This window comes from Gobio gobio (assembly GCF_949357685.1).
Source record: "Gobio gobio genome assembly, chromosome: 16".
Classification (NCBI taxonomy): domain Eukaryota; kingdom Metazoa; phylum Chordata; class Actinopteri; order Cypriniformes; family Gobionidae; genus Gobio; species Gobio gobio.
Window position 1 is genome coordinate 41,763,521 of NC_137109.1, and position 24,832 is coordinate 41,788,352.

Sequence of the window (24,832 nt, forward strand, 5' to 3'; positions counted from 1 at the left end):
TTTTATGAACTTTATTCTTAATTGAGATTTATTAATGGGACAATTTCAAGGCAAATGCATGTAGAATGATGGCGTATTAGGATCCAGTAATTAAATACCAGGCATTAAATGGCTGATTTATGAAGTTATTTCCCAATAATTTGATACAATGATTCTTCAACTCTGTTTCCAACTTACTTTTTAAACAGTCAAAATATGCTGTGCTACTATCAAATATATGTTGTCTGGTAACACTTAGCTAAGCAGTCTCAAGTTCCTGGACGCATACCAGGTCCCACTTTTAAGCTGAAAATATCAGGGCCTTTCACTATGTGGGAATTCCCCCTTCTGTTTAAAAACACAGCAAACGCTTCCCCCATTGCCACCAGTTTCCTTAAAAAACGCCTCTCGGACACAAGTATTATGTGTAGGTGAGTAATTGTACCATGTTTTTATTGAGCATTTTCTAGTATTAATAATAGAAAAAATACTGTATCTTAGTTTTATAAAACTTGGATGACATAATGGGAAATTATACCAGTAAATCTGTACATTTGCATTTCCATAAAAGCTCTGATGAAAGGGTATTTATTTTTGATGATGTAGTACATGTCAATGGAAAATGTATTAAAAGTCACAGTATTATTTACTTAAAGGTGCATGTGTTTTCTATTCAAACAAGACAAGTATAACTTTCTAAACAGTATTTTCTTTTTTAATTCTTTGTTTTTCAAACTGTCTTTGGTTGTATTTCATTTCATTAATATTTCATTTGGACACTCTTTTACTGCACATGCAGCTGTACATGGTTTTTAAAGTTGATTGATTGCTGATCTATTCGAATACATTTGACTTCTCAATAAACATTCAGATTGCACGCATATGTGGCTGAACTATGTGTGTGATTTTAATCTTAAATACCACAGTGGTAAATTTCCACAAGATGTCACCATTTATTTTCAGTGCAGGGTAAGATTTACAAATAGGATGTTACTCTTTCTGATTTATGGTGATGGCTAAAAAATGTGTCATATAAAAGTTGCATTAAAATGTCCTCTAAGAATATTATTGTTCTATGGTGTTGATGCATGGGAACTGAATTCATACTTGGATTTCAGGACAAAATCTGGCAAATCTGGAAATCCCATTGTTCTGAAGTTAACCTTGATGGTAAAAAAAAAAATACACCCATCCATATGTCCGTCCATCTATTAACTTTCATGAGTTTCAGTTTCTATTCCAATAATAGTATCATTGGAAACATGCTGAAAATTACAAACACCAAAATGTATTTGAATTAGGTGGACTTTCTTCATAATGGAGTAAAATGTACATTTTCTCATAAATGAACAACTCCTGCAGTGTTGTTCCTGTCAAAACACTATTTTAAGAACTGTGGAATATTTTGACAATACAATTCCTGAAAGCTTATGCCAAGCACTTTTCAAATGACACCCCTCATCATGACCTGTATTTTTCAATGCATATTTAAATACTCGACCTCATACTGAAGTATTAAAAGGGTAGTTCACCCAAATTGATCATTTTGTAATCATTTACTCACCCGCCTCAAGTTGTTCCAAACCTGAATGACTTTCTTTCTCCTGCTGAACACAAAATATGATGATTTTGAAGAAACAGTTGATATGCTCCATTGACTTTCATAGTATGGAATACTAATTTAAAAAAAAAAAATACCATGGAAGTCAATGGGGCCCATCAACTGTTTGGTTAACAACATTCTTCAAAATATCTTCTTTTGAGTTCAGCAGAAGAAAGAAATCCGGTCTCACTTTAGATTAGGGTCCAATTCTCACCATTAACTAACTATTAAATATGACTTTTGCCTCAATAAACTCCTAATTTCTGCTTCTTAATAGTTAAATGTATGTATTGGGTAGGATTAAGGGATGTGGTCATGCAGAATAAGGCATTAATACATGCTTTATAAGTACTAATAAACAGTCAATATCCTATATGCATGATAATAAGCAACTTAATAGTGAGAATTGGACCCGAAACTAAAGTGTTACCAGGAATTCATACTGGTTTGGAACAACTTGAGGGTGAGGTAATAATGACATAATGCTTTTTTGGGTGAACTATCCCTTTAACTTGGACATGCCCACATATTGTAATGTTTATGTTAAGCATTCTGAAAGTATTTATAAAGGACAAACAAAACAGGCATTTATTTATCATGTTTAAACTTCCAGAATTGGCCAATAATGACAACTCTTCTGTTACCCAATTCAACGTCTCATTATCTGTTTCCTTGTGAATTTCTTGTTGGCCTACTAGTGAAATGAACAAAGCATTCTAATTTGAACACTCAAATTTGAGAAATATATATATATATATATATATATATATATATATATATATATATATATATATATATATATATATATATATATATATATATATATATATATATATTATTCAGCTAATTGTGTTTAGCACAGCTGAGACCGCCATTTTAGTTCACTGCAGTGCTGATTAAAGTTTTCAAGATTCAAGATTAACTAGATTGTTTAACCTAGCCTGAACGCATACATTTACACATCGTAGCCTATATGCTAGACTACTGTAAATGTGGTTCAAAAATAATGCAGCTATGTATGTTCTTTATAAAACTACTTGTTTTGTCAGTGAAAATGAAAAGGGATTTGTGTGTTAAGTGTTCCTTACTTCAATTTGACCCGGGTGAGACACTTTTTTATTTTTTACTAAATATAAATTTGTTCTCTATATTTTACCCATATTTGTAAACTACAGACATACTAAAAGACGTATAACATATTTACACTTTTTGGTCGGGTTGACCACGAATGTGTCACGTAGGCTGTAAGCCAATGACATATGCAGGAAAACTAGTGCAGTGACACGGTAACGACAAGTGAATAGCAGGCGCCCTAGAAAAATCATTAAACGTATTAAAAGTTAATATTCTATATTTTTTTCTATAGTAGACTATATGGGCTTAGTCATTAAAATAGCCCACCAAATCAATAGCCTATTAAACTAATTTTCAAATGTGTGTGGCTGTTCAGTGCGAGCATAGACCGTAAAAAAATGAGCAATGTAACTCGTGAATGAACCATTCTTTTGAGTCGGATCTTTTCCATGATCGGTTGAACCGGTTCACAATGGGTCTGAACAATTCTTTCACGAATTGTAAAGAATCGATTCGTAATGATCCGCGAACAGTTGGAGTGTCCCGAAGATTTTACTAATTTTGGCGATGTTAATAGGCTGGAAATTTGTTTCTGATTATGACAGATTTATTAACACAGACACTGGAAAGAGTTTATCTTACTAAACGGGCTCTCATTTTATTAAAGAGATAAAAATGGCTTTTAGTATTGCAAATTATATTTAGGAGATATAATATAATATATCAAAAATAATAATAATAATATATACCGACAAACTGAAACCGGGCACATGAAAATACCAAATACAATAAACATCCTTATAAATAAAACTAGAAAAAAATATGTCTTTAAATGTGGAGCATGTAAAAAGGAACCACTTATGTTCTATCAAATGAACAGTTCGAAAGAACCGAATCGCGGAAATTAGTCGGACTTCCCATCACTAGAGTGAACGCGGCTCTGTTTACATCTGCGGAATTTCCCGGCTCGCGCCGCGAACCACTTCCGCAAACCTCCGGCCGATCAAAGACGCGTCTCCGTCAAGGTACAGAAAGAGCTCTTCTTTTCATTGAAAACAAAAAAACTAACGGTACAATGCAGCTTATTATAACGGTTGTCGTGCGACCGCTTTGTTTTATTCTTTCCTAGGACATTATTGAGCGTGTTTAGGTGCTGTTTGTGGCTTTAGGGAGAGCTAGCGTGAAAGCTTTTGTCTGCTAGCGTGGTAAACACATCACCTGCTGTTAGCTGGATGCTAAGCTAATAGCATCACATATTTGTTTTTAAAGCGAGTCATTGATTTAGGCTACAAAATACGTTGGCTTTGACCTTGTGTGTGGGTAGGGGGTTTCGGTTCATGCGTATTAAAAGCTAAAGCTTTCCATACTGTATCTCTTTCAGGTCGTATTGTTAAGGGCTTGGAGGGGATTAGAAATAAACCTGATCCTCTAGATAAGGTTTCCTCTTATCTCAGGGCACCTATCATTCAGCGATAATGTTGACACTACCAGAGCTGTTTAAACAGGTCTTGTCGTTGAAAGGAAAGTGAAAGGGCTTAGCTTTAAGTCTAGTTTGTTGGATTTGCTATTACTGTGAAGGTAGGTGGCTGTGTTTTTAGTGTCCAAGAGGACACTTATTAGGATTTCTGAGCTAACTGTTATGTCTGTTGGCACATGATTATTCGTTTGTTTGGCTGCTGGTTTGATGCGTCACTAGTGTAAATGTCATTTGTCATGGTTGTATGGTATTTAGGCTTCATGCTGGTCTTGGTTGATTGACTATTAACTGTTTTAGAATATCTTAATGACTGCCATGATGACTTATTTTAGTTATGATATCAAAGACGTGCATTCAAATCATTTTGTCTTGAAATAGCCAAAGAGAAATCCCCAATATGCCATTATTCAAATGCCGCTCTTTGAATTGCAAATGTACAATATTTGCGCACTTTCGTGCCGTCAGTTCGTGTTGCCTTAGTAATCTTTGAGAGTTTTGTTTAATCTGCCTGTACAGTACACACACATGAATGACCATCTGATTTCTTTGTTTTAGTACAGGGAACCATGTTTGGTAAGTGACGGGGGTGACAGATGGAGGGAAAAGGCCCATATCGCATCTATGACCCCGGTGGGAGCGATTGCCAGGTCAAAGACGAGGCCAGCAGCCTCAGCTACAGACAGCTGCTAGAGGAAAACACCGTTTTAAGGGAGAGAATGAAAGGTCTGAAGAGCTTAGGTGAGGGATCTTAAACTGTCACCCATTTTAATGCCTTTGAGAATCAAGAAAATGACTGAACTGGTTAAAGGAAGCCACTTGGGAAGAATTTATAATAACCACCTTAACCTCTTCAATTTCAACAATGACTAAGCTGAACACTTGAGGTTACACAAAGCTAAATGCCTTAAACATTGCTCATTCAGGACATCTGAGTAATCAAACCCCTGTATTAATTCACAGGTATTCTGTGTTGCTATTTTGGGCTTATAGCTCTATTGTTACGTCAAGAACAGAAAAATGAAGTGATTCTAGATTTTCAGCTTTAGCAAATGCCAATGTGCCATTTGATGTGCTGTTGTGTCAGAGCAGCTATGCTTTCATTGTGTGCTTATGTCACCACTGTTGTTATTCTCGTGATTGGTAGGAGACCTGTTAGAGGAGTCTCAGACAGAGGCAGCAAAACTTCGAAAGAGGGTGGAGGAGTTGGTGAGGGATAATGAAGTGCTGAAGTCGTCTACAACCAGCTTTGCCTCGAGTCTGTGCATGGGTGCCCCTGTTCATACAGACACACAAGGTACAGTGCTGTAATTATTCTGATGGCGTGAGGTCGGTGAAGGGTTTGACACTGGAGAGACCTGTTTTTAAAAATCAGATCTTTTGTGATTTTGGCTCCCTTTAGGTCATGGAAAACATCGCGGCCATCCCACAGCAGAAAGACAAGACTCTCGGGATTGTTTAACGGGAAATACTTTACAACCAGAGGCAACTGTAAGCACTTCTACTAAAACACTTCTTTTGGAAACATGTTATAAGTTAAAAGGTTACATATCAATGATGTTATGCAACGTAGTAATGTAACTTTCAGATTTGCAAATGGCTGTCTATTTGAATCCCATTTGAGCAGAAGAATATCCTTTGAGTTAATATTGTATAAAGCGTAACACGTCACATGCTATAATGTGTCATATTACCAATATAGCTTCAATGTTGAGAAACATTATACTATATTCATGCGTAACATGGCGTGAAAATCTTATAATGGGAATAAACAAAACGTCCAGTTTTGTGGATTAATGGCTATTTTAATAAACTGTAAAATATCCTTAATGAGTTAATATTGTATATGATTACCATAGCATGTTACCATTATAGCTTTGATAAAATAATCAGAATCAGAAAGGGCTTTATTCCCAAGTATGTTTGCACACACAAGGAATTTGTTTTGGTGATAGAAGAAGCTTCTATTAAACAGAGAAAACAACAGTACACAGATAGTAAAGTAAAAAAATAAAGATATATGTGAATAAGGTGCACATATGTCAATAAAGAAAAACAATAAACTATATCCACGTGTAATAAAAAATCCTACAATGGGAATATAACTTCCAGTTTTGGGATTTGCCCGGCCTATTTTTGTCCAACTTGAACAGATATATCCCTTAAGACTTAATATTGTATGCGACAATAGCAACGTACGTGTTATAATGCATTATATTCCCGTCTGAGCCGTGTTACATGTGAATATTATATCGTTTCACATCATGTTGTGAAAAGCTACTGGGAATGTGACGTCCAGTTTTGTTAATTGCTTGTCATTTCCTTCTTTTGAGAACAGTAAAATATTCTCAAGTTGATATTGTGTATAACCGTCAGAACATGTGTTGCAACTCTGTGTTTACAGGAATGTTCATCGGAGTTTGAGGTGGTGAATATGGAGGAGAAGACACTTTCTGAAACCCAGACGGTGAGTTTTAGGGATGTTAGGAAATCCTGGGCAGCTGCAGTCACTCAACTGCACGTGTATGAACTTGTGTGTATTTTTCTGGATCGTTGCTCTGTTTCGAACATTCCGTATTCTGTCATTCTGTGCTGCGGACATAAGTCATGTGACACAGATTCCAGTCAGTGTAGTTGCTCAGCTGTTTCTCTCGGCCCTTCCTTATCAGAGATTTATTCACTGTAATGAATCAACATATCTGTATGAAGCTGTTCCTTGGATGACTCAGAGGGAAACTCCAGGATTTAGTTAGTAAGCAGATAGACCGAAAACTCACGCGTGTGTGTAAGTTTATGGAATACCTTTTTGGTTAAGGTTACAAAAACTTTTGTTCTCTAATTTGCAAAACTGGAAATATTTGTATGAAGGTATTTGAGGATTTTTTCACTTTCAGTTTATGGTTTCACAATGCTCTTCTTTTGTGTTGGGGAAAATGTAGGGTAGATATTGACAGTAAGGGTGCCACTTGATGCCTAGTGATTGGTATTATATATCAGGGATGTTTTTTAGAAAGAAGATTAAGGTAAAACCCGCTTTATAATGCAGACTGGAGCGACACACCTGCCACAGGAGAACATGGAGCTGGCGAGTCAACTCCGGCGACTGGAGAGTTCTTTCAGTGTATTTGCTGAGGAGTCCAATCCCAACCAACTGCTGGCTCACCTGGGCCGCATGGCTGTGGAGTTCCACCACTTATCATCCAAGGTCCAGAAGAATGAACAGAGAACATCTCTTCTACAGGTGAGACGGCAGGCCTCATGACACCTTCTAGGCCTCTGTTTTGGCTATGAGTTGTATTATGTGAATTAATCAAAGGTTGATTTGCTGAGTATTTAATTCGCTTTTATCTCTAGACGCTCTGCGAACAGCTAAGACAGGAAAACAACGAGCTTAGGAAAAAAATGGAGGAAGACCTTCAGTACCGTAACCGTGATTTGGAACAGCTCAGGTAATTTATTTCACATATATGTTTATTTTCAGAAACTCCTTCGTTTATTTATTCATGGAACAAATGAAAGCAAAAGAAAAAGTCCATTGTGAATCTGTGAGAAAGATTGGTGTGAGTAAGGGGCCAGTATTTCCTGCTGTTCTGGAACTGAGGGGTCTTTCCATCTGATGCTTGCTCAGAGTGTGTCAAATAGAGAATAATTATTTTTACTCATTCATTAGTTTTGATTTTGGTTCTGTGTATTTTGGACAGGCAGGAAAACCTGAAACTGAAGGAGCAGGTCAGCGGAGGAGGCCCGGCAGCACCTATTGAGCAACCAAGCCCAAAAGAGGAGCCAGTTAAAGAGGAGGCGGCCAAAACCAAGGTGGAAATGACCATGACTCAGCAGGTGTGCACTTTTTTTCCACGAACCTCTTTATCTCAGGTATCACCATAGAATTCCTGGTGCTGTTCTAAATTTGTGCTGGGTTTTTTTGTCTTTCATTTCCCTTTCAGACCAGTGATGTCGCAGTCTAGTTGCTTTTTTTAGAAAAAAATAACCTACGTGCACATTGCTCTCCAGTTTCTAAATTGAGAGGCTTCTTATTGAGTCATTTTTGCCACTTAGTTTAGTTTTGGGAATACCACCTTGGCTCTGAAAACTGCTCTTCCTCAATGGCCTTTCTGGTTAAGTTCCTCATTTGTGGGCTTTTTTTCATGGTGACTAAATATTGAAGAACAAATACACATGGTCATTGTGTTACGTTCTGACTCAAACTTAAAACTGCTGTCCTGTAGTAGGATGGGAAAATTCTGGTGTCCTTTGGTCGGTTGGTCGTCACCTAATTGCTGTGATTGATTATGTTATGTTATCAGTTTTCAGTTTAAAGTCTAGTGGGGATATTTTATGACATTTAAATGGGAAGACAATTCATACTGAGTTTCAGTTCTGCTGAAAAAATATAGTATGGATGCAGATTTGGTTATTATTTTTTTCACACAGAGCAAGGGATTGCACGGTCGATTGGTTTAATGATTTTAAAATTCAACTTTCCCTTCATTAAATATGAAAAATAAATAAAACATTCAAATATAACCATTCAATTGTAAGTGTTTTTCAGTTAATTAAACTAAGAGCAGTTTCTGATTTTTCTTTTGCCAGTATGGCTGTTTGATTAATATAATCCAAAGTAATTAAAACATTTTTACAGGCACAATAGGAAAGATTTTTAGATTTAAAATATCCAAAAACCACTAGAACAATGTTATATATTTTGTTGACTTGTGCACTTGCATTATCCCAAACGTTTCCAACAATGTTTAAATCCAGAGAAATCAGCTATTTTAAACAGGATATGATGTCATATCTGCATTACCCTCGATTTCTACAACACAGTTAGTCTTAATGTTTGAATTGTTTGTTTTCTTGATTTATCATGAGTACTGTGTTTTTACCATGCCTCAGAGACAACACTATTTTGTCAAGTGGCTAACATAGCATAGAGCTTTCTCCATCATACAGTATATTTTATAATGAATTGCGTGTCATTTAGCAACACAAGTCATCCAGTTTTTATGATATTCTAATATCGATCTAGATTACTTCAAAGTGCAACAAGTCTCTCATACCAGCCACAGAGTAACGTTAACATAACTTTCAAGACACTGAAATGTATTTATGTGATTGTTTTAACCATGTAAAACAATGCTGCATTACCCCACATACGCAACGAAAAGAGCGGAAGTGGCCGACTGCAGCATAAGCATAATAAAAGCTCAGCTGGACTCGTTCCACTCCCACGGCCCGCCCTGCTTCATACCACAGTAATGTTAATAAAACTTTAATGCATTAGCTCATCCATGAGCATAATTTTTGCCCGATTCCTTAACATCGGCTGTGGAGGCAAAGACGACAACTATGCCTGTTCCACATAGCACAAACCTATGCCCTTTATATATATAAGCAAACTCTAGCGGCGAAAATTACATAGTGTGGCTTTAATTTATTTATCAGAGTTTTTGTTCAAATTCAAAGCTATGTTAATTTTTTATTTTTTAAATGTTAACATTTTAGTGTTGACTTGGGACCGAAGAACATGGTACCGAATATTTGGCTGCAAATGCTTACTTGCAATTTTCTATTGCAAAATTGGTTAATTTTTTTTTCCAATAAATCTACAGTCTGGTAAAGCTGTGGAAAAAACACCATCTAAGACTTGCGATCCGGAGGTGTACGAGAAGAAGATCAAGCTTCTGGAGAAACAGAGGAAAGATGTAAGAATTTTCTGGAGGTCCCCTGCTTTCTTCATGCTGACATTACTACTGTCATAGTTTCCCGTTCATTTGAACTCTGACGTGTAAACACTTGTGTTTGACCTTTCTTAGGTTCTGGAGGTGAACAAACAGTGGGACATTCAGTGGAATTCTATGAAAGCACAGTTTGAGCAAAAGGTACATGACAACATATACACTAGAAACCCTCTATAAATATGTTCCGATTGGCCTTGTAACCTTTGTGGCTCACCTTATTGCTGGTAAACATGACATAAAAAACATACAAAAACATGAGTCACTCTACTAAGAAACAACAATTGCTTAATGAATCCGACCAGCCGGTGTAAGCACATGTGAATTGGGGTGGTAGATTGAACTAAATTAATCATCATATGAAATTCCTGTTTAAAGTGAAGGGTGCTGACAGGCCCTGTTACTGCGTTTGGGTGGCGGTGGAAATGCTGTTGGGGCAAAGGAATGGAAAGCAGCTCTGTGTGTGTGTGTGTGTCACAGTGTTGCACACCAGACCACAGTCCCCTCCTGTCACACCTTTGGCAGAATTTCCCTCACCTCGCCCGTACCCACTGTCTTCCTGTTGTGGCTCGCCGTAGGGGCTGGCCAAGGTTGCAAAGCCGCGTGATCTCACGGCCCAGAGATAGTGACGCCTGTTGCATCTCCGCATCGGCTCGGCCTGATAGAAGAGAGAAAAAAAGAATAAAAAAAAAAAACCAAACCGAGGCTGTTTCTCTACATGCATCCTCTGTCGTAATGGAGGGATCGTGTTAAAACTCAGAGCACTGGAACAAAAACAACTCTCTCTCTCTCTCTTTTTTTTTTTTTCTTTTCTTGTTGCTTTGTTTTCATTGTAAAATAGATTGCAGTACCATATCGAACTTCTAATAAATATACACAACATTTTTGCCCAGTTTAATGCAGCTTTGTAACTGATGGATCTTGTTGTTGTGCTAGTATGACATATGAACAGATGCATCCGATGCTAAAAAATACTAAGATGAGTCTTCATCACTTTATGACTTTTCTCTCCTTCCTAGATCACAGACCTACGGCAGCGGCTTGCTGACTCCCAGAAGGCCGTGCTTGAGCTTGAAGCAGAACGTGAACAGAGACAAAGAGATTATGATAAAAAACTCCTCCTCGCAAAGTCTAAGATTGACAATGTGCAGGTACATCTTACTCGCAACCGCAGACGGCACACCCACAGACAATCAGAACTTGCTATTTTTAGGTGCAGAGAAAGTCTGATTTGAAAGTCCAAAAATTTTCCTCTTTATTTGACGTTTTCTGGCTAATTTGAATACAAAATGTATATGCCAGCCTATTATTATAGTTTAATCCATTTCAGATAAACTCACCCATAAAGTGCATGAAATACAAAACAGCTTTTATATGTTTGTAAGACTTCATATGTAAGTGAGTGTTTTTTTTGTTTTTGTTTTACTTCATGCTATTAGTAAAAAAAAAAAAAGACCATTTAATAAACACTATTGCCACATTCGTACACCGCAACAGAATACGTTTGTCAGTCCTGTATTTGAGACCTTAATATGGTTACATTCACACTTCAGTTATTTACTGGAGTTTCAATCACATTCTTTTACCGAACTCACACCCGTAAATTGTCAGGACTGACAACCTCACAACATTCTCAGAAAACCTGTGACTAGTTGTGGGTCATGTCATACAGCGCGAGAGAGCACAAACGCGTGTCTACCATGTGTTGTGGGTTTGTGTGATTTTGGTAATTTACAGCGATGGACATAAGAGCTGTGTGTCATCTGTAGGTTTTAGATCCAGTCACTGTTCTCCTCAGGAGCTGCTTCAATCAGTTTTGAGTTCTTCCGCTCACCACCCAGATATAAAAATCTGCTGTCGGTTAATGAAAATTTTAATAATAATGAATAATGAAAAAACGTGCTGCTCAATTGGACTCTTTAATGGACGTTGCCATCTTTGATATTACTTTGGTCACTGTTGCTAATATTACTGATTATAGAAAACAAGCTTGACTCCCTTTGCACGTTCATACAGACAGTATTCAAGACACTACTGTAAGTTGCTGTATGAACGGGACATTTTGAGACTCACACCTGCAAAATGTGGTTGTCAATCCCCCAAAAAACTACAGTGTGAGTGTAACTGATTTATTTTCCTTTTAAATACTTGGAACATTTAGCTGGTGTTTCCACCCCTGTGGAGCTCGATCAGACTCATTGGGCTTCAAGTAGTCATTCAGTGCTTTCAGTTTTCTCTTGGGAAGCACCAGTCATTCCCTCTAACTGGCCATATGACATTTTTAGTATACAGTGATCGTTTCCCTTCAGTCCCACAGGGGACAGTCAAGCATGAGACGGATAAACTGCTGTATAGTTTTATTGAGTCTCATAGACCATGTCATCTGATGACTGGTTTCATTTTCACATCCACGGCCTACTTATCTGTGCATCTCTATGCTCTCATGGTTTTTAGTTTATGGACAGCATTACATAGGTTTTGTCAGCATGACTCGCCCCCACAGCAGACCACAAATGTTCCATAGGAGAGGCCTTGAGGCAGAACCGCAGGCCATATTTTGTGTCTGATACCATTGTCACAGACAGTAGTCAAAAATTTTAAAATAGCAGAGAATGCAGTTTTTTTATATTAGGCGCTTTAAAGGTCATAATTTCATGTGGGCTGACTGTCATGTGCTTTGACAGATTGTTTGTGCTGTTAAATACGATTAAGCATTGTTTTTCCCCAGCACATACCATACAGTACTTATTCTTATCTGTAGATGTTGTGTATTCAAAGTCATGTGATGATTTCCATTTTGACTTCAAATGTAGCGCAATCATTTTGACAAAGTATGTGTTGTTTGAATTTTAGAGTAATCAAAGACATCTTTTGATTTAGGTTTCAAATTAGTCACTGGTTGCAGTCAGACCTACTCGAGATGTGTAATTTATAGTAAGATGCCTTTAAAGACAATCCTGCTTTCCGCTGTCAGTCAGTAGACTACACACAACTGTTTAAAGTATAGATATAACCAATTGTCGGTTTTGCTCTGGTGGCTAACCAGTGTATTTCTGTATGTTGTCATAGGGTGAGAAGGAGTGCCTCACCTCAGAGACATGTGAGTTGAAACAAAAGGTGCGTTACCTGCAGGACCAGTTGTTGCCACTTACTAAACAAAGAGAATACCAGGAGAAAGAGATCCAACGGCTCAACAGGGTCAGTCACAAAACACACATGCGCATACACTTACTAGCTATCTAAATGTGTATTTGCCATTTGACTTGTCTTTAAGTTAGGCATACACTAATCTAAACCCCTTTGGCATTTGGAGAAGTAATACGTTTTGTTTATTTAGTAGGGTATCCCAATCAGGTTTTTTTGTGCCCCAATCCGATACAAGTCATTGAATATTTCCCGATACAGGGTCCCGATCCGATACCGATTTTCTGAGTGCTTGGTGCACACTTCAAGTACATTTAAAGTTATTAAAATCAATCCAATTTATACAGGGATGTACAGAGAGTTTCTCAGGGGCAGAGGCTCAAAATGTAAAAAAGGGGCATCTATCACTACGGAGTAATTTCAATATAACAATTACTACAGTAATTATATTTATAGGCCTACAAATATAGTGTTTATAGACATTGGTAGATGTCAACATCTGTTACAATGGTACACACTGTAACCAGACTGTGTGGGCACAATTATGACTATGGGACTACTGATATAAACTTTTTGTATTTTACACGTGCAATAAGTAGAATAATTGCAACAAAATAAAAAAATTGTTTAAGGTTAGAAAGCATTAAGTTTGCTGTGTCAGAATGCCAGTCTTTCAGTCAAGTCTGAAGCAAGACGCAACGCAAGGTAAAAGTAAACAGTAAATTACTTTTGAGTGATTCGTTACAAAAGTCAGCATAAAATATGCAAAGATTTTTTTTAAATGCTTTTGAAAGAAGTAACAACATTTTTACTGTATTTTTGAACAAATTCATGCAGATAAAAAATTTAATATTGTGAAATATTATTACAATTATATGTGAAATGTATTTTCTATTTTAATATACACTGTATTTTAAAATGTAATTTATTCCTGTGATGGCAAAGCTGAATTTTCAGCATCATTACTCCAGTCTTCAGTGACAGATGATCCTTCAGAAATCATTCTAAAATGATAATTTGATGCTCAAGAAACATGTCTTATTATTAACAATGATGAAAACAGCTGTGCTGCCAAATGTATTTGCTTAATCAAAACTGATGTTTGCTTTTAAAACAATGTTGTGTTGTTTATTTTACAGGCATTAGAGGACGCTTTGAACCTTCACTCTCCCGCTTCCACCCAGCCAGGCATGAACCTAGGAGAAGGTGTGGCCAACCTGAGACAGCAGGAGCTTCACACACAGATCGCCGTTTTGAAGGAGCAGGTACAAACACATGGAGACTTCATTTGGATACTTCTTGTTGTCCAGCGTTAATGGAACAAGCAGAGACTTCATGCGCTGGGAATGACCTGGGACCAGTTTTCAAATTGGGACTACATTTTATAATTTACCATCAAAAGCAAGAACATTCATAGTGCCCAAATACCTCTGGGGCTACTGTATACACTGATATGGCACGGTGCCTTGCTGTGGTCAAATGAGCTCAAATAGTGAATGAGCTCCTCGGGACGCTTGAGTTTTCTCATGGTGTCAGATTTTGTCAGAGGTTCTCTAGGAGTTGAGGTTTCACTCATTGAAACTCTTTTTACCTCATTTATCGAACACGCTTTGTTAAGAAATGAATGTCAAGGTTCCATGGTGAGTCATACAGTTTGCTTGAGGTTTGATAACTTCCTCAGCCTTACTGTCTGCTGAAATGAACCAATGGCTGCTCCATCCTCACCACATGCGTTTTTCTCAGGTGAAAATCTTTGAAGAGGACTTCCGGAAGGAGAGGAGTGATAGAGAGAGGATGAACGAAGAGAAAGAAGATCTGAGGCGGCAGGTGGAAAGGCTGCAGGGTCAAATGACCAATCTGACAAATCAGGTCAGAAGCTATACAGACCCTACTTAGACTGTCAGCTCTAACCAATGAAATGACTTCAGAAAAATGCCCAGTTAGTTAATAATGAGACATGAAAGAATCTTATGAGAGTCCTGAATTCAGTGTCTCTGTTTCTCAGCTTCATCAAGCACAGAATGAGTGTCAGAGAGAGCGTGCCGAGAGGTGTAAACTGGAGAGACTACAGATGCAACATAAGCAGGTAACTCAAATGTGCCCTATTAGCACCACCTTATGGTAGAAACTCTTAATACTTTTGTTAATACAGATTACAGATGTGGCAGATTCTCTAAACTGGAACTCATTTAGATTTTGTTTATCAATGTTTTGGAGGGGCAACAAGAGAGGAGGACATCCGATCCCACTTCTGGCTCGGCCAATGGCCCGATGAGCCCTCCATACTGTGGCCCGTTTGTACAGGTTGGCCATCAAGGCCTAGAGGGGTGGCCCATACACTTCCCGCCCAGGATGCCTAACATCAGTACAGCACCTGGCAGGGATTTTCAGCCTGTCAACCCCGTAAGTATACAATAGCAATAGCAGTAAAACAGAATGCAACAGTCGGTTTCCACATTCCTTTGTATCTTTGTTCGATTTGGAATACTTTTTTGCTTAAAATCAAAGTTCGTAATGTTATGATTCACCTCGTAGCTGGTTGGTTTGGTTCATGGCTTATATCGCTTTAACAAAGACTTTTTTTCCGAAATGAATGGAAAAAAATACTCACTAATATAACTAACTCGGCTGAAAAAGTGTGCTATTACTGTTGTACTTTATTGATACCACAAGTCTTATTTAAATATTAATGGAATTAAAAAATTGTTTTTTTAAAACAACTTTTAAGTATTCCTCGATTAACTAAGCATTGCTTCAAGTTTGTTCAGTTATTCAAGTAAACAATCAGTATCAATGAACTAATTTAGCATCACTGCTGTATTTGCCAAACATTTATTTTTGACCAAGAAGTGCATTTTGATTTAAATCAACTTAAAGGGTTAGTTCACGCAATAATTCTGTCATTAATTACTCACCTTCATGTCATTCTCAACCCGTAAGACCCATGTTCATCTTCCGAACACAAATGAAGATATTTTTGATGAAATCTGAGAGCTCTCAGACCTCTCCATAGACAGAAATTTAATTAACATTTTCAGACTGACACAGAAGAGAAGAAATTGTTGAATAAAGTTATGTTTGTTTGTTTTTTTGCGCATAGAAAGTACTCTCGACGCTTCATAAAATTAAGGTTGAACCACTGGAGTCACATGGACTATTTTAACAATGTTTTTACTACCTTTCTGGGCCTTGAAAGTGGTAATTAAATAGCTGTCTCTATGGAGGAGTAAAAGAGCTCTCGGATTTCATCAAAAATATCTTCATTTTTGTTCGGAAGATGAACGAAGGTCTTGCGGCTTTGGACCGACATGATGGTAAATGATTAATGACAGAATTTAAATTCACTTTAATACTGAAGTACTAGTTTGCTTCACATGCCTATTGTCCATACACTAATATCTTCTTCACATAGTTGGATTTTATTTTATTTTTTTAATTAAAATGTTTGATTATTGAGGTAAAAATTCCAGATTTTTGCTTCCTTCATATATCCTGGAACAGACACAACAGTGTCATTCCAGCACTTTTTTAAAAGTGGTTACCCACATGTGGTATGAAAAAGACATACGGCTATAATGATTTGTACAAACAGGGTTTTACGAGAGGTACAGTGTGTCCTCAGTGTGCAGAAGTGGACAGAGATTGAAACCGTTGTGCTCTGTGTCTTTGTAATGGTAATTATTTCTTCTTTCGTGTGTGTTCAGGGTTTTCCCTGGCAGTCATCTTTCCCACAACCGCGTGGTTCCAGAGGACAAGCAGACACAGCGAGACCCCCTCCAGAAACTTCAGGTATTTATTAGATTCATCCCCCGTGTCCTTTCTGCTTGCATCATTTCTACGTCACCAGGATCCATTTTGTTTTGCCACGCAATGTCAGTCTGGCCCAGTGATGTTTCAAGCATTCTGTCTGAATCAGTGAGCTTCCACTGGAGGCAGTTCAAATGATGACGACAATGAGAACCATGAAATGGCAATAGCTTTGAATTTCAGAATGATTGTACAAGGCCTATGAAGTTTAGTTTCAGTTTGGGTTCATCCGATTATTGGTATTGCTACAGACATGACATACAAATTGACGCAATTTGCTTTCCACTGTGCATGATTTATCAGTGTAAATTATAGATTAAAATGTTTGTTTGCATAATCTTTCATCAAAACGTTATGACGACAACTTTTCTGCCAAATTGATAAAGCTACATATGCAGTATTTTATATATGCAGTACCAATTTTTTTTTTATATTAGTGGTATCATTTTTGACACTTTTATCCAATCCAGATATATAAAGTCATGCCTAAATTTTTTTCCTGCTGAATATTAGGGCTGCACGATTAATCGAAATCGAACCGCAATCACGATTTGGCTTATGTGCGATTATGAAAGTGTAAAGGCTGCAATTTTAAAGAAATTCTTCTTTTTAAGGTCATTCAATTACATTATATTATAGAGAAAAAAGTTCTCGCTCCCAGGGCTGCGAGAACAAATGGTCTCCGAGAACTATTGTGTGATTGGTAAGAAATTTAAAGTGGGCGGGGTTAATGCGGAGAAACGGAAATGTTCGCACCTACCACTTTTCTCGTGAAGTATGGAATGTCCTGGCCATAATGAACTTTGTTCTTGTTCTTGCCACCTCGAGAAAACGAACACATTCCTTTGTTCTTACAGAGTATGTACCAAGCTTTACTCAGCTACACAGCGCTAGCTTCACATTAGGGATTTCATGAAAACGTCATTATATTAATTCTCTCTGAGCAATATGTGGCGTTTCTGCCCGAGGGCGCCCTCTGGCCTCCAGTATGAATAAAAAAGTGTGTTTAGTGCCCCTCACTCCATCCTATTTTGGGTAAAAAATAGGAAAAATAATAATTCTCTAAATAAATGTATATGGCAATCCATATGTTTTTCTCCAGTGTACAGGATAAAACATTTTTTCCCCCACAGTGGATACATAAGAGGCTCATATTTTATATTAAAGACTTGATTTTGCATACCTCCTGACAAAAATTAAGAAATTGATATCACACATTTTTATTATAATAATATAATAAATCCTCAGACATTTCAAGTGATTTTTAGTCATGTTAACAGGTAACCTGCAGTTTTTAGTAAAATAAGTTTTCTGTAAAATATTATTATTATTACATTGTTATATTTATTCTTAAATACTCTATTTTTTATTTTTAATAATGAAAATGTTATTGTAATAGTGATATTTTTTATTTAGTTAAATATTATTATGAACATTATTAGCAATAATAATAATTATTAGTCATAATATAATAGCACAAAATTTAAACACACACTTTTCATTTGTAAAAAAAAAAACAATGGCATTTTAAATCGCAAATTGCCATTTTAACCAGAATAATCGCAATTAGTTATTTCCCCAAATCGTGCAGCCCTACTGAATATAATTTTTTTCTTTGTTTTTGCTCAGAGATTTGTTCAATTCGGTCTGCCATGTGCATTTCATGTGGTCTTTAACAATATATTGACCAGATTCAGAAGGGAATTTGTTGTTGATTAGATGTCAGGCATAATAGTATATATTCATTTATTTCAGTTAAATGATTCATCTTTTAAAAGTTGGGGTCTGTAATATTTTTAAATATTTGGAAAAGTCTCTTACGCTCACCAAGCTGTTTCATCAGAAAAACTGCGAATAACACAATATTGTGAAATATTACAATTTAAAATAACTCCATTTAATATATTTTAAAATGTAATTTATTCCTGTGATGGCAAAGCTGAATTTTCAGTAGCCAATACTCCATTACCACTTTTTTGAAAGTTCAAAAGAACAGCATTTATATGAAATAGAAATAGTTTGTAACAATGTAAAAGTCTTTCCTTTCACTTTTGATCAATTTAATGCACCATTGTTGAATAAAAGTTTTAATTTCTCAAAAAAAAAAAAAAGTCTGACCCCAAACTTTTGACCAAAATATTTTACAACTATTGGAGAGAAAGAAAAAACAAACCCAGATTTGACATAATTGGACTGTTTTTATACTTAATGCAATCTAATGCTCAAAATGCGGCAAATATAGCCGACACTTATTGCTGTAGTGTTTCTGGCATCCTGAGTTCAAGTCCTTGCTCGTTCTCCTTTTCAATCCCGTCCCCCTCTCGACAAGGAAAAATGTAATTAATATACATTACATTATTTACATTTCTGACACTGATCAAGACTCGCCTCATTATTGTCTATAAAAAAGTCCATTATGTTTTATAGATGAGGATTCTTAACTTTTTGTTTTGTTGTTGTTGTTGTTTGCAGAAATGGGAGCAACTGGATTTGGGAAAAGGGAGCGTCAGAACATAGACCCCGGGAAGCACTAAACGCATATTCTCTCTCCTGGAATGGCTCCTGGCTAGTAGCATGATGCAGTTTATTTTCAGTTGGCATGGTGTGAACTCTTGTTTTTTTTTGGTTTGTTTTTTCCTACTGTGTATATATATCTATCTACCACTGGTGGAAATGTTGTTTATATACTTAAGTTTTATAATCCTGTTTGTGAAACACTGTTCTGGCAAATTAAGAATATATACATTATTTTACCTTTTTATGATTGTTGAAGTTTAAATTATCTGCTTTATATAATTCTATGCAGGAATTGAAGTCAGTTATTTAATGGATAATATGATTGAACGTTATTTTTATAGCGATCTACCTATAGAGTTAAAACTCCAGTGCTTAACTGAATAATAACCACCTGATAACAATCTATTTAGGGATTCCCTGACACATCAGAATGTGTTTTGGTATTGATGTATCTAAAAAAAAAAATGTAACTCTATTGGTGAATTGTCTTGAAAATGGCTAACAGTAGAATGTGACTGAACTGATTCATGATTCCTTCATTGGCCATGGTTGGGGTGATCACACACTGTCTGTATGTCACCACAGGGTGGCGTTACTCTCTGGCTGGTCATCTGCCCCATTGTTATTGAAGCCATATACTGTACAACACCTGTTAAACCTTTCCATCTATTAGATTATGTTCTTCATATGGCTTGTTGAACTTTTTGATACTTATGATTGTAATTGAAATGGTCATTGATCAAGGAGGGCCCTCATCTGGTCCTAGTAAATGGTCGTCAGAAGTAACAGTAGTTTTGCTTAATATTGTTCAAGATTCAGTGTTCAAAAACATTATTCCCGATGTGCAAATGGAAGTGATAAGTTATTTATATCTATTGTTTTGACAGCTGAGTGTGGTTTAATGTCTTAAGTAATGTTGTCTTTTAGTGTATTGTTTTGTGTCTCCCTTTACATATTGTAGCTATACTGGAAGATTGTAGGATTTGAGTTTGTGTGTTTGTGCATATGCACAATCACAGAAAGTGGGCCAGAATAAATAAGTTAATGCATCACTTTAGTCCAGCCCACTTTTCATTGGTCTCGTTCTTGATTTAGGCTGAACATGAGCAGAAGTCCGATCACCGGATGTCTGATTTATAATGGGTCCATTCCACTTAAAAGCATTGTAACATATTTGGAACAAGATGATCAGGGTAAGAATCATATCCTTTATGCTTTTACGGTCATCCACCGTCATGAAGGCTGTTTTTTTCTGGATGTGTGCAATGTCTCCAATTGCAGTGACCAATGCTTTGAACCAAAGGCGAAAAGGTTTGTACGCTCACATAATATTCCCAAAGGCGAGCAATTAATTTGACATTTCACATATAAATTATAAAAAAGCAGACATATTTTATGAATATGTGGTTGAATTTAATGACCAGAACGAGTTAAGATTAGTGTTTTCAAGTGGAAATGTCTTTGAGCTAGATTGCACTGAGATGTGTGCTTTATTTACCCATTCCCATAATTTACTGGTTGGCGGTTTTGTGCTTTTTGGAATGATTTTTTTGTTTTTGTTTGTTTCTCCAGTGGGTGAAAGCAGATCTCATGTGAAACTTTTGTAATTGATTAGTATAATAAATATATTCTAACTGTCTAAACCTTCAAATGTTATTGTGTGAGAGTTAAACTACACGTTTACAAGCCAGTTGCATCACCGTATCCCTGACGCGCATTAACCAGAGGAAAACATTTGGTTTCTTGCATTGCAGTCTTTATTTACTGAACAGAGGTGGCAGCAGGTACAAAGGATTGTTTAGGAGATGAGACATGATTAAAAAGGAACCGCAGAGCAGCCTGAATGCACTAAAGAGCTGCTCGCTGGCCCTCGGCTTCAGGTCAGGCACCACAGAGTGTCTGTTTTCAAGCCTTCCCGTCATCAACATGCCAGTCTCCAAACCCATCCCTTGACAGCCTATGGAAGGAGCGGTCTGAGAATCCATTTTATACTGTTCAAATTCTTGTAACAATAATCCAATTCACAAAGGTTTAAATTTTTTAAACTTTGCCACATCTAATCTGTTAACTAGTTTAACACTGTTTATGAGAGAGAGACTAATGTACAATTGAATCCACTGTTTCAAAGTTAATCAGCCATTTTGAACAAGCTGACGGAAGTATTTAAAGATGTCTGCCCTAACTTCAGACACGTTCACCCGGGGAAACCACCTCATTACAGGTCGGCCGTCTGGCCCTATCAGAAACTTCTCAAAGTTCCACTTGATGTCGTTGACCTTGAGAGGTTCCCAAAACAATCTGTTGGCGTTACCGAAACTGTCTCCCACAGGTGGGCAAGCATTCTGAAAGAGAAAGTTTTACATTAAATCTGGCCGCCTTCCTTCAACAATAAGTTGTCCCCAAACGTATTTGGACATTTAAAAATGAATATCTTGGATTATATTACAAAATAATAAATTAAAAATATATGTTATACACTCCTGGGAAAACATTTCAACCCTTTATGCTAAAAAAGTACAGAGGCCTAAGGGACATGGCAAAGGAAATAAAATGTGAGATTAAAAAAAATATAAGTCAATGCTTTTGCATTCTCTCAAATGTTTTGTGTTCCCCCTACACTGTAAAAAAATATTGTTGGTTTAACTTAAAAAAGTAAGTAACCTGGTTGCTTTAAAATTGAGTTAATACAATGAAGGAAATGTGTTTAATAAATAGAAACTCAAAATATTGTTGTATCTGAACCACATAAATTGAAAAAAATGTTGTGATAAATCATGAAAATAGCACAATTTGGCATGTTTCACATAAAACACAATTACGCAATATGCTTACACACTCTTTTAATAATATTTGAATAAAGGGTGATGTTGTCGATTCTCAAAAATGTTCATTGTATTAACTCAAATTTTTAATTTCATTGAACTCAAAGTTTTATGGCAACCAGGTAACTTACTTTTTAAATAATTTTTACAGTGTAGAAATTTGGAGTGTGCTTGCAAAATGTTGCGTTCCTTCAAGAAACTGTTCACTTGCAAAACTTTTGTGAGCGAACGCAAAAGCATTGAAGTATATATTTTTTCCATCACCATGTCCCTTTACTGGCTCAGTAAAAAAATTCTAAGGATAAATATCTTAAATGATTGCATAATTATTGCATTTTTATTTGAGTTTTTTCTAGTGATAATGTTAATTGATCATGTGTAATTAAAAAATGAATGAATTCAAATTAAATCCATAAAATGATCCCATAATGGGAACCCCTAAAATGTTCTATATATGAAGCGCCTTTGAAGAACCCTTTAAAGCTCTACATGGAACCGTTATAAATAATATTTATTGTAAAGACAACACAAGCACACTTATTGATATAGATCAGTGGTTCTCAAACTTTTTATACCAAGTACCAACTCAGAAAATATTTGGCTCTCCAAGTACCACCATAATGACCAACATTAAAATACAGTAGCGTAGTAGGCCTAACCATTTAGCTACAGCTCTGCACAGTTCAAAAACTAGGCAGTTTATTCCTAATTCCTAAAGAATCTGTATTCTCAGCTACTTTAACATTGTAAATACAGTTTGTACATTAACACTGCACTGTGTTTACATACAGGTAAATCAAATAATTAAATCAAGATTATTAATTACATTTATTTAGTGAGTCATCTGCGGACCACTAGAGGCAGCCTGAGTACCACACTTTGAGAACCACTGATATAGATATTACATGAATGCAATGGCATGCACACAGCTCAAATGTCATTTAAGTGCACTATATATATTGGTGTTTACATATCAATAATTTAGTTGTAACTGAGATTTTGTTCCTTGAACTTTTGGTCCTAATGGACTTTTACTTGCGCAAGGTGTTGCAAGCAATTTCAGATCAAATATATGTTTTATTAAGGAATGACCAACCTTTAAAAATGTGAAAAGGGCCTGTTCGTGGTCTCCGTTCACATCCACCTTCTCAAATAACGTGAAGTTTGGAACAAATCCATTGCCTGGACGAACATACCTATGAAGACAAGGAGAAATTAGTTTCATCAAGGGTTTATCTATAAGGAAAACAGATAGGGACTTCAGAGAGTCGAGAGCAGGAAAGTGGCTTCAGATATCACTCCAGAAAAGAGCCTTTAGGTTTAAGATATATGATACGTGCGGTAATTTAAAGGGGATGATGGATGAGAAGGACAAGCTAATTGCACACTGTCTGATGCTCAGATTGTTGTGGCTCATGAAAGATGAGCAGCAACCTCAAGGTTGAAATACTCTTGAGAAAAAAAAGTCTTTTTTCGACAAAAAGTTGCAGAGTAATTTATCTTTTGGATGGCTTGCAGTTTTTTCTAGTTTGTATCTACTGCACAATGACGTGTGTGTGTTTCATGATGAAACTTTCATCCAGTGTCACTTTTATTTAACATACTATTGTAGTATGTTTTAATGTTTTTATTCAACTTTTATTTGTATATCTTCAGTTTTTTTTTTAAATAATACCACTAGTTTAATCACATATAAATGTATCTTTTTTGACAAATTTATTTAACTTTTTTATAAGTTATTAAAGATTTAACCTCAATTTAAATTGATTACTTAAAAATGTAAGTTAGCAACTGAACTGAAGATTAATGTAACAGGTGGATTTTTTTAAACAGTGAACTCACTTTAATGCAGGAAGAATTTCATGATTGTCTCCAGGCTCTTGTTTCCCAAATTGGTTGCAAGGGAACCCGAGGATAGTGAATCCAACATTTCGGAACTCCTCGTGTAGTGCATTCAATTCTGATTACCGTGTAAAACTCACAGTCAGTACAGTTATCAATAACAGGTTTAGTATTTGCTCTTCAAGCTTTTCCGTCATGAGATGTGTAAAATATATATTTGTACATATTAATATGCAAACATAAGAAGTAATGTTTGTATATTCTAATATTTGTGTTAAGTCAAATAATTAGCATACTTGCCTACATACTGGAAGGTGAGTCCTCAGTAGGTGGCCACGTTGACAATGAGGACATGCTTCCCAGCATAATGGGAGAATGGGATGTACTGGGTCCCATTTATGGTTTTTGCACCATAGTTGTGTATAGTGTCACATACACCTGGGTTACACACCTGAGGCAGATAAACATAAATTAACACTGTACCACAATTAAAATATATATATATATTTAACAAAAAAATATGTTATTGTTGTGCTCATAAAATCATTCATGAAAAATATACCTCTATTTTTCTAAAAATAAATTATTACTTTAATTCAGCACGGATGCATTGAATTGATCAAAAAATGTCTGAGAAGACATTTATAATATTTCAAATAAATGCTGTTCTGTTGAACTTTCTATTCAAGAATCCTGAAAGAATAGTATATTAAATAAGTAAATATTAAGCAGCACAACTGTTTTCAACATTGGAAATAATAAGAGATGTTTTTAGAGCATCAAATCATCATATTAGAATGATTTCTGAAGGATCGCTTGACACTGAAGACTGGAG

At 36.1% G+C, this 24,832-nt stretch overlaps 2 protein-coding genes across 8 annotated transcripts in view; one reads left to right on the forward strand and one right to left on the reverse strand.

Annotated features, from left to right (window-relative positions):
* Positions 1 to 339: 339 nt before the first annotated feature.
* Positions 340 to 20,383, forward strand: tnip1 (TNFAIP3 interacting protein 1). 7 transcript variants are annotated; one of them, XM_079838359.1, is made up of 18 exons: positions 340 to 410; positions 4,689 to 4,871; positions 5,278 to 5,427; positions 5,533 to 5,621; positions 6,535 to 6,597; positions 7,177 to 7,371; positions 7,485 to 7,579; positions 7,832 to 7,967; positions 9,740 to 9,832; positions 9,944 to 10,009; positions 10,885 to 11,016; positions 12,935 to 13,063; positions 14,149 to 14,274; positions 14,753 to 14,878; positions 15,015 to 15,095; positions 15,227 to 15,412; positions 16,714 to 16,798; positions 19,289 to 20,383. In XM_079838359.1, the coding sequence occupies exons 2-18, from the start codon at positions 4,727 to 4,729 to the stop codon at positions 19,348 to 19,350; spliced, it is 1,959 nt and encodes a 652-aa protein (XP_079694485.1). In that variant the 5' UTR covers positions 340 to 410; positions 4,689 to 4,726; the 3' UTR covers positions 19,351 to 20,383. The 7 variants fall into 7 exon arrangements, with proteins under 7 accessions (XP_079694485.1, XP_079694481.1, XP_079694483.1 ...); XM_079838355.1 differs by having other exon boundaries at positions 361 to 410; positions 15,015 to 15,094; positions 15,223 to 15,412; XM_079838357.1 differs by having other exon boundaries at positions 389 to 406; positions 15,015 to 15,094; positions 15,223 to 15,412.
* A 687-nt stretch (positions 20,384 to 21,070) lies between these two features.
* Positions 21,071 to 24,832, reverse strand: part of gpx3 (glutathione peroxidase 3) — a gene marked incomplete at its 5' end in the record, with an annotated part of 4,197 nt that continues 435 nt past the window's right edge. Inside the window, 4 exons of the mRNA XM_079839270.1 lie at positions 21,071 to 21,675; positions 23,252 to 23,351; positions 23,998 to 24,115; positions 24,298 to 24,448. Of these exons, the coding sequence (XP_079695396.1) occupies positions 21,466 to 21,675; positions 23,252 to 23,351; positions 23,998 to 24,115; positions 24,298 to 24,448 (579 nt within the window). The 3' untranslated portion in view covers positions 21,071 to 21,465. The remainder of the gene's footprint in view (positions 21,676 to 23,251; positions 23,352 to 23,997; positions 24,116 to 24,297; positions 24,449 to 24,832) is intronic.

Bases quoted from the DNA above. Each gene is read 5' to 3' on its own strand.
- tnip1 (XM_079838355.1), top strand. From the start codon at position 4,727: ATGGAGGGAAAAGGCCCATATCGCATCTATGACCCCGGTGGGAGCGAT. The intron at 5,622-6,534 runs GTAAGCACTTCT...CTGTGTTTACAG, and splicing joins CTTTACAACCAGAGGCAACT to GAATGTTCATCGGAGTTTGA. The intron at 15,413-16,713 runs GTAAGTATACAA...GTGTGTGTTCAG, and splicing joins ATTTTCAGCCTGTCAACCCC to GGTTTTCCCTGGCAGTCATC.